The following is a 10,989-nucleotide window of genomic DNA, read 5'->3' on the forward strand; positions in this document are numbered from 1 at the left end:
AAAAAAATAAAAAAACATAAAAAAAAATACATACATACCGTAGGTGTTATATATGTATATTCTTATATTTTATCCAAATAGGGAAATTATTATATATGCAATATTATATCGAAGGGAGCCATGGCAACGTTAATAATAATAATATTTGGAGTCCCTTATTTTGTGTGGCTGTTTATAATAATAATAATAATAATAATAATCACTATATATATATATATACGTATTAATAAAAGACCGGCACGCACTCTTCTTCTTTCGTGTGTAAAAAAAAACAAGCACTCTCTCTTAATCCCATTATATATTATCAATTATTATTATTATTAATAATTATTATTAACTATTATTCTCTACTCCCCACCCTCCCTTCCCTACTCTCAGCCAAATTATACACACACACACACATTATATGTATTATTGTATATATATGTTATATATATGGATTAATACTTGCAGCCGTCGCCTTCCCTTTTATGCTCCTCTCTCTCTGTATGTAATTGGTTGATGATGCCGCCACACCCACTGCAAAATCAAGCCATACAGACCCTGTGATTTGAAAAAAGAAAAAGAAAACAGTGGAAGAACTTCATTTAATCATCTCTCTGATTATGACCAATCATCAGCATCTGACCATCAATTTATACACCCCAAATCTTACCTACATACATACATAATCATAATCACAATCATAATCACCCTCACCTTAGGTGTGGAATCTGGATCTACCCTAATCTAATTGCTAGACTCTTATCAGCGATCATTCAGTCATATTCGAAATTTTTCTGTGATGGGGAGAGTGAAGCTGGAGATCAGGAAGATCGAGAACCCCACGAATCGACAGGTGACCTACTCCAAGCGTCGCAATGGGCTCATCAAGAAGGCGTACGAGCTGTCGGTACTGTGCGAGATTGATATCGCACTCCTCATGTTCTCGCCCTCCGGCCGCCTCAACCACTTTGCAGGCAAGAAGAGGTAGAAAGATGGAGTATCTTCCCTCCCATCCATCCATCCATCCATCCATCCATCCATCCATCCATCCATCATCAGTAGATCATCATTATCGTTAATTCATCATTTGAGTCATTTTCGTTCCAATGTTTCTTGATAATCATTTATAGATATAGCATACATCTTACGATCCCATTCTTCTAACACTGATGATATGATGATTGTAGAATTGAAGATGTGATAGCTCGGTTCGCTACCCTCTCTGATCATGAAAGATCTAAAAGGTATATGTTAAATTCATTCATACTTCTATCCATCCATCCATCCATCCATATATGAACAATAAGATCTGATTAATCTGAGCCTCATGCGTCCATGATGAATCTCGTAACGCTAAATTTTTGGTACTTTGAATCGAATGGATGCTTGTGATTATATGTTTTCTCCTTTCCTACTTACTAGCTGAAGAAATCCAATGATCAATGGCATTAAAATGTAAAATAAACTTGCAGCCAGTGCCTCAAGTGGTGTATCAGCGATGACCAACAAGGGCCGAATGCTCCAAGAAAGATCGAGAATCCTGAAGTAAGAAAAAAGTACAGATATATACGCACCGCACATATATGCTTTCAATGATCTGTGTTTTTTTTTTGTATACACAGCCGCCATTATGATTAAGAAGCTTAAATGTTATAATTATCCGCATGTAAGGGAACGATTAATGGTCGGATGCTGTATTGATCCCTTGTAATTATGATTACCAGCTCCTGTTGAAAGCCGCCAAGAAACTGAAACAAGAGAGCTATATCACCACTACAACGATTGGTGGCCAGTTTTCAAGGTAAGGAATTAGGGTTATGCTCATCCTAACCATCTTCATCGCTGATAATGATCTCTTATAATTATGTCATGGCCGAAGCTCATCATTCATCCTTTCTCTGAATCTTCTTCTGTCCATCCATCCATATATACTTATTCATCTTCTCATTTCGGACAAGATCAATCTCTCTTAACTAATCAATGTTTTGCTTGCCTCGTGTATGTACAGCAGCAGTTCGCGATCCGCCAGTCTTGAGGTAATCGATTATTTCTTCTGTACTAATCTTTACACTAATGCTACTACTCGTAACTAATCTCTTCTGTTTAACGAACAACCTCAGACTGTACAATATGAGATCCAGAGGACGCAAGCTCAGTTGCATGAAATGGAGAACAGGCTGAGGTAGGTATAATGTATGTGCAGTTATTTACGTTAATTAACCAAGCTTCTGTCTGTCAAACCCTAAACCCTATATATAATGTTGCAGGATATATGAAGGGGATGTGAAGTGCGTGGATTCTGTACAACAGTTGGAGAACTTGGAGCAGCATCTCCACAATGCCTTAGAGACCTTACGGTTGCACAAGGTGATCAATCTTTAACGTTAAATCTGCAGTATAGGTGATCAATCTTGAACGTTTAATCTGTAGTGTAAGTGATCAATCTTTAACTTTTAACCTGTAGTATAAGTGATCAATCTTTAACGTTTAATCTGTGGTATTGGTTCGTCTCAAAAATCATGGCTGCCTGCCATTAAAAACTGGTTTGGTTCATCCATGCTTGCGTTTTCGTTCTCTATGGAGGATTAGTATTACAAAGTAAATAAATAAATATAGGATTAGTATTACAAAATTCCTGATTAATTTATTTACTGTGTACATGTATATTACAGCAAGCCATGGAGGGCAGTAGCTGCCAGGCTGCAGTACCGCGTCCATTCATGGATGCATCAGGCAGCTCAAGCCAGGTATAAGTTTGAGCTGATTGTTTTATATAAATCGATCCATAACATTTGGCAGGGATTCTGTGATTATAATAGAATCGATTTGTTTTATAATTAAGATACTTGTTGGATGAAGTTAATCAATTAGCATGATTGATTCATCATGGACTTTATACATATCGATCCTTAACATTTGGCAGGGATTCTGTGATTATCATAGAATCGCTTTGTTTTATAACTAAGATACTACATGTTGGATGAAGTTAATCAATTAGCAGGGATTAGTGATTATCATAGAATCGCTTTGTTTTATAATTAAGATACTTGTTGATTAAAGTTAATCAATTAGCATCATTCATCATGGACATTTAACTAAATATATGTACTGCAGCTAATGTATGGGATGCAGTTACAGCAACAAGAAGTTGCAGGTGGGGGCGGAGGCAACAGCATAAGCAGCAATTGTAGCAGCATGCTTCACAACGCTAATAATGCTTCTAATGCTAATAACAATACTACTAATTGCAGTAGTAATCCACAGCAGAATATCATCCATCACTGGCTGAGCGCATACTCTCAAAATGCTGTGGCGGCTGCGGCCCATCATGCTAATGTAATGGCCACTCCAATCGCAGATCATCCACCCATGGGCACCATCATCAATCCATCCATGAGGTGATGATTATATATGAAATTAATCTGAACTCCATGAAATAATATGAATCCATAGGGAAAGCATCACAATACATCATGAATCAACATGAATCCATAGGAAAATCATGACATAGATTTAACATTCTGTGGGTGAATTGAAAGTGAAGAGACATAGAGATTTTATTTAACACCTTATCTTCGGCTATGGCTATGGTGTGTTAGGGAATCGCCTGGAGAGTGCTCATCTGCCACTTCTACACTGTATAACAGAGGTCTGTGCGGTACTACCACTCCTCCTCCTCCTACTGCTACTACTACCACTACTCCACCTGATCATCACCATCGCCATCACCATGCAGTCCTGCAAAACCCTAATTCTAATTCCTCCCCTCTCAGCGACCAAGCTGCAACTAACTCACAGACGCTTTCGCACAATCTCGCCTTCTCTGCAGCCAGATCGCAGTGGACGGCATCATCATCTGTGTCGCCCTACCATCCTCATCATCTCCACCATTACAGTAATGAGAATAATGATACTATTGCCAATTATGCCACTGACAGTATTCAGGCGGCGGCCATGCAGGAGCAGGACTCCAAATCCATGATCTGCAGCCTAAAGGACATGGATCCGATGAAACTGAGCTGCCAGAATTATAACAGCAGCTTGTATGAGAGGGAGGGCAGTACGGCAGGCAATAATCAGGAGGGGAATCTTCGGGATGGGCAGGGAATCCAGGGCATGATGGGCAGCCAAGCAGAGATGCATCATATGGACATGACAGATCATCAGTATCAGCAGTGGGGGGCCAATCCATTGTCTCTTAGCCAGGTATATTAGCATTCAACATACAGACATATAGAAATCAATCGAGAGAGAGAGAGATACATATGTATAAGATCCATAGACAGCATTTAGATCTGTACTGATCGAAAATCATTTCTGTTTTTTTTCTTTTGCGTTAAAAATCTGATAAAAATCCAGGCACAGGCTGTGATGGGGATGATGCTGGCTCGTACTCGGCAGCAAGCACCGCAGGAGGAGGAGGATCAGCAGCCGGAATTAATTAACATCATGAGCTTTAATCATCAAATGAACCCTAATCATAACAGTCATGACCATCAGCTGTTGATGAACCATCCTCATCTTTACCCTAACCCTAATCATCAGATTGGCATGCAACATATCCTCCATCATCATCATAATCAGAATCATCATCATCAGCAGGAATCTGCGCGGACGGAGGCCTCTGTACTGTCCACATGCACCATGCATGAGCTTCCAGCGGGCGACATAATGAATCAGATGAGCCATCATCAGCACCTTATTCCTCGCCATGCTCATGATGGTAACGGTGACGACAATGAAGACGATGGGGATGATGATGATGATGATGATGATGATGACAATCATGAGGATGATGATGATGATGATGATATGAATATAATCCCTCGTGATGATCCCCATCAGCATGCAGAGCATCGCGAAGACATCCACGGCCATGATTTATCGCTCGGCTCCAATCACCTGATGAATGGGTCATCTTCTGCACCAATTCGGTACAGTTAATCAATGGCTCAAAACAAAACCTACGCCAAGTAATTCGCCTCTGCAGTAGATGCTGTAAAACGTGTCATTAGTTCAGGATGATCATCGTCGTTTTTCCTTTCAATAATCATCATTTGATTGATGGAAAGATGGAGATTAGGGCAGACTATATTTTTTTATTATTCGAGTTGATCCTTATTAATAATAAGCTAGGAATTGATTGTCAATGATGATTAACTAGCTGAGGCATCAGAATTTTTTCACATCTCTAGCAACCACGAATCAAAGAAGCAAATAAATTCCCAAAACATTCTGCGAGCCCTTGCATTGCAACTTGTATCTATGAATTCATTGTGTGGTTCTATAGTCTATATGTATCTTAACATTATTTGCTAGATGAAATAATAAATCAAACCATTTCCCTGTCGCCATTTCAATCACAAATTAAAGAGGAAAGAAAATCATTTTTTGTAACAATAACAATATCTTTGATCTCAAGTACTAAGGAAAGCGTATTGTAGTAGATGTTATGCCAATTGTACCAAAGGATAGTAATGGCTGCATAAAGGGCTTTTACATAATGGAGATCATTTTTATATGGTCCTTAATAACATTTTAAGACTTACTAAACTTGTCGATAACATTTTGATGGAGTCGCACCAACATGAACCTCTTGGTTCATTTACATTAAGGGCGTTAACAAAATTAAACAGGAGCATAGAAATTTGTGAATTCATTCATGTATAATTGCTATGTAGTTGTAATTTAAAACGTACGACAACCGCCAATTGAAGATTTGTGAAGGTGAACTATCATGCAAAATTACAAACAATAATGAGTGGCCAGTTTAGAGGCCATAGTAAGGTGCCTTCTACCTATATATGGAGTGAATGTACCTTCCACATGATACCAGAAATGGGGCTTACTAGAGTTAAAAAGAAGAAAGAAGATTGAACATAATCATTAAAATTTGTTCGTTCAAATTGACAACTTGCCTATAATTATATCAGCGAAACATTATCTTATCATAAATATAATTAGCCATACTAGCACAAAAACGGCTCCAATGGAAATCTTGTATTACTATCGAATAAGTGATAATACAAAAATTTGGAGTGTGAGCTCAACCAAAAGCTACAAAACTTAAAATGTAATATGCTTAATATGTCGTAGAAGAAGTTTGTGGTAGTATCTTATCCCCCTCATTGATCAATGTTATTGTTATTATAATCATTCATGGTGATCATCACCCCTTCTCCACCTCATTGTCAGAATCTGTCATTCTTGATGAGCATGACCATGATGGCTAGTAATTGGGGAACCATGGCTATCAATCGCTAATCATGGTGCTCATGACCACCATGACCATGGCCATGGCCATGAGCATGGTTGTCCTCTTCTTGGGGTGGGACACGGACAACCACGGGCGAGGATTTATGCTCCGGAACTCGGACGTGGACGGGGGAGGATGGGGTCAGTCCGGGGACGCGGATTGTGAGAGGGGTCGACGGGGTAATGTCCGCGCCGGGGACATCGATGTAAACTCCCGGGATGCGCACATGAACAGGAGGAGGAGGGCCATGGCCATGGCCATGCTTATCATCTCCACCGCTACCGTCCACAGAAACTCCCTGCTCATCATGTTCATGTTCATGGGCATGGCCATGGCTACCGCTTTCCGTTAGGACCCGACCTCGAAGATGGAGCTGGGCTGCATGAGGAACTCCATGAATGGTTTGAGGAAGTGTCATGGCGGTAGCGAGTAAGCATAGTAGGGCGGAGGAGAAGACGAAGGCGAGGTCCATCCTGAACCTCATCATCATCATCATCATAACTGACGATCATAACTGGCCATGGCTACCGCTTTCCGTTAGGACCCGACCTCGAAGATGGAGCTGGGCTGCATGAGGAACTCCATGAATGGTTTGAGGAAGTGTCATGGCGGTAGCGAGTAAGCATAGTAGGGCGGAGGAGAAGACGAAGGCGAGGTCCATCCTGAACCTCATCATCATCATCATCATAACTGACGATGCTACACTCGCACTTGCAGGAAGCAGCTGCTAAGGAAGGGGGTATGTATAGGAGAATCAGGAAGAGAACTGTGGTGAATATAGTGTGTGTGTGTGTGTTGGTCCGTATAAGTTGGGGCGAAGGGCAAATGGGGAGGACGCATGCATATAATATGATAGGAAGAAGGCCAAAGCCCATGTCCATCTCTTCTTTTGTCCACCCTTTTTGGTCCTATTCAGGGGCATATCATACCATACCACGTGCTGCCACGATTTTTAGCCAACAACATGCCTTCAACTGACCTACAAAACCTAGTGTATGTATATGTATGAGTGTGTGTCTTGAATGGGGCGACCCACCACATAATACTCATGCATTCATGGCACGATTCAACAATGACGGGTGCTTTATCGAAAGAGGAGATCAAGTCGTAGCTCACGGCCGCCGTGAAGGCCGTATGTTTGTCCTCGAATCGAACGAGGTAAAATCGGCCATGTTTGCAAATGGCCTCAAACTTGAAACCGACCTAAACTTATGGCACAAGAGAATTGGTCACATCAATCTCCGGAAGCTTCAGAACATGCAATCGAAAGGAGTTGTAATCGGACTCCCGAACTTTACCACGAAGGAGATTACGGGTGTATGCGAAGCGTGCCCGTTCGGAAAGCAATGCTAACATCCATTCCCGAAAGAGCGGAATGTGAGCAAAGGGATCCTGGATGTCGTACATTCAGATGTATGGGGACCGGCCTAGATAAGCACAGTCGGCGGATGCCGATATTACGTCATGTTCATTGACGACTTCTCTAGGCACACCTGGATCTACCCAATGAGACAAAAGGCGAAGTGTTCAGACACTTCTCGAGGTTCAAGGCCAAAGTCGAAAAAACTACGGGTGGGCATGTACGCTGCCTTTGATCGGATGGAGGCAAAGAATACTTTTCAGACGAGTTTACGACGTATCTCCGAAAGGAAGGAATCCGAAGAGAATTCTCATGCCATTACACACCTTAACAGAATGGCGTAGCTGAGCGTAAAATCCGGCACATAATAGAAGTCATACGGGCTATGATGAATGAGAAGAATCTGCCGAAATCGTACTGGGCAAAAGCGGCGAACACGGCCGTATACCTCATGAATAGGTGCACAACCTCGGGAATACATGACGTAACTCATGAGAAGTTCTTTGGAAAGAGGCCGGACTTATCACATGTCCGCATTTTCCACACTATTGCCTATGTACATAATCCTAACGATACACGACAAAAGCTCGACCTGAAGTCAGAGAAATGTATCCTCGTAGGATACTCACTCAAATAGAAGGGGTACAAATGCTACAACCCATCTACCCGAAAAGCTCGAACAAGTTGAGACGTTGTCGTGCCTTTCGGCTCCGGATCGTTGCGTGAGTCGGTTGGGAACCGCCGAGGTTTTTGACTAAGAGGAAGAGGAATACAACTTAAGGCTAGTTATGAAAAGTAGAAAGAGAAGTAAGATAGCAATCTCGTGAATCCCACGAGTTTAGTGTATTTAAAACAATATTTAGATTATAAGAGTAATTTTGATGGCAAAATTCGTGAATCCCACGAATATATAGATTGATCAATCCTTATATATTAATCAATAACCTTATACATATTTCTCTCCTCCTTATATAAAGATGGAAGAGGCTAAGCATGGCTTCATGCTTTTTCACCAAAAGTGTCCATGCACACTAAATGTGCATGTGATGCTTTGTCATTTCCTAAATATAGGGCTCATGCTCGCTAGATGTGCATGAGTCACTTTTAATGTCACGTGTAAATAAAATATTCACACTCTAAAGAATACATCATTTTTACCTTTTAATAAAGGTATGTGTAAATAAAGGTCTTATACATATTAAATCTATATGTATAACACTAAAGATAAGTTATTACAATGGTAAAGTTGGGGTTTATCTACGTGGAGTTGTAGGGTTTGAATCTTGCCCTATGCACGTGATAAATGTTTTGATATATTATTTATTTATTTATATGTATCTAAAATCGGATATATTATTTTATGGTTTTCACGTAGTGTGTGGAATACACTACGATAACGTAGTCTTCGATGAGTCCGCATCTTGATATGCATAAGAAACAACTTCGACTCTCAGTCCGCTCGACCCGGAATCCGCCGAAATGGAGATAGAAGACAATGATCGGCTCACACGCATGTTCGAAGAAGCCCGATTACGACATGGCTTAGTGGACCACGGGAGCGCTCGAGTGACCAAAGCACATTTCGACCGAGTCTGAAACTCGACAAAGGGAAGGCCAAGACGTCCGAATACGAAGATCCAATCGACAACACGTTGACTCACTCCCTTGACAGTGAGTTCGAAGGCCTGGACATCCCAATCATCCCAATAGATGGAGCGAAGAAAGCCTTAGTATCCGCAAACGAGAAACTCCGCCGATCGACCCGTGAAAAGAACCCCGTAAGCTGTTTCGGCTACAACGATTATATGGTGTACCATTACACCTTCATGATGAAGGTAGCGTTAGTACGGGAGTCGGGGACGCTTTTTGAAGCCATAAAGGATCCGCGATGGGTCGATGCGATGAATGAGGAAATGGAAGCGTTAAATGCAAAAAGGAGACTTGGGATCTCGTCCCTCACACGCCGCACAAGAAAGCGATTGGTTGTCGATGGATTTACAAAGTGAAACACAATGCTGACGGCTCTGTAAATCTCTTTAAAGCACGGCTCGTTGCGAAAGGATACGCGCAAACGCACAACGTAGACTAAGAAGAGACCTTTGCCCCGGTGGCAAAGATGAAAACTGTGCGGACCGTAATTGCAATAGCAAAAGCAAAAGGGTGGCACCTCCACCAAATGGACGTCAAGAACGCTTTTCTTCAAGGAGAATTGTGCATGATCCAACCACCCGATTTTGAATAGTGCAATCATCCAAACGCCGTGTGCCACCTCAAGAAGCCACTATATGGCCTCAAACAAGCACCACATGCGTGGCACTCAAAGATCACACAATATCTTCATCAGATCAGATTTTGAATGTCAAAATCCGATACTTCTTTGTACATCCGAAATGAGTCGGATAGCCCGATTATCATCATACTTTACATGGATGATTTGGTCATCGGAGGAAAGGATCTCGCCGAGATTAACAAAGTCAAATCACTTCTCTTCGGTAGATTCGAAATGAAAGACCTGCACGAGCTCCATTACTTCCTAGGCATTGAAGTAATTCAGACACCTATCGAAATAATGATCTCCCAACGGCATTATGTTCTCAACTTGCCCTACAAGTTCGGAATGACTGAATGCAAACATGTGTCCACCCCTCTCGATCGTAATCTCAAGATGGATGCCGATTCCGGCACAACGGAGTGTGAGTCAATTCACTATCGTCAACTAATCGGCAACTTAATCTATCTCACCATTACGCAACCCGACCTCAGTTATTCGGTCGGCCTATTTAACCAATTCATGCAGAATCGGCCAAACCTTCATCTCGATTGCGCTAAGAGGATACTCCGGTATGTCAGTACTACGTTGGATTACAACATTATGTATAAGTCAAATACGACCATTCGACTCGAAGGATACAAAGACGCGGACTGGGCAGGCTACAAAATGGATAGACGATCCACATCTGGATTCGTCTTCTCCCTCGGCAACGGAGCGATCTCCTGGAGTAGTAACAAGCAGTCGATAATCGCACTATCGAGCACAGAAGCCGAATACAGAGGCGCGGCGGTCGCCGCATGTGAAGCCATATGGCTCAAGTGCATACTGAAGGATTTGGGCGTTCCCATTACGGATCCAATTTGCCTATATTGTGACAACATGAGCAACATCTACTTGGCGTGATACCCCGTATTTCATGCGCGTACTAAGCATATCGAAGTGCACTACCACTTCATTCGTGAGCACGTTGTCAAGTTATTACGCAAGTGCGTGTGGAAACGAGGCGGGACCGCGGGGGTCTCGAACCAAAGAGCAAGCGAGGGAGGAGAAAGAGAGAGAACCGGCTACGCAGGACCGGGGACACACCGGGACACGGCCCTTCGGCACGGAGAACGC

The 10,989-nt window shown here is 42.0% G+C and overlaps 1 protein-coding gene across 1 annotated transcript; it reads left to right on the forward strand.

Annotated features, from left to right (window-relative positions):
- The first annotated feature begins 784 nt into the window (after nt 1-784).
- Nucleotides 785-2,842, forward strand: LOC147864892 (agamous-like MADS-box protein AGL104). The gene is made up of 9 exons (XM_087318585.1): nt 785-969; nt 1,173-1,229; nt 1,458-1,530; nt 1,710-1,786; nt 1,994-2,021; nt 2,106-2,167; nt 2,253-2,352; nt 2,658-2,732; nt 2,828-2,842. The coding sequence occupies exons 1-9, from the start codon at nt 785-787 to the stop codon at nt 2,840-2,842; spliced, it is 672 nt and encodes a 223-aa protein (XP_087174711.1).
- The last annotated feature ends 8,147 nt before the right edge of the window (nt 2,843-10,989 follow it).

Source organism: Azolla caroliniana, unplaced genomic scaffold (assembly GCF_043228905.1).
Source record: "Azolla caroliniana isolate FFs.n. ecotype wild unplaced genomic scaffold, voAzoCaro1.0.p SCAF_4, whole genome shotgun sequence".
Lineage (NCBI taxonomy): Eukaryota > Viridiplantae > Streptophyta > Polypodiopsida > Salviniales > Salviniaceae > Azolla > Azolla caroliniana.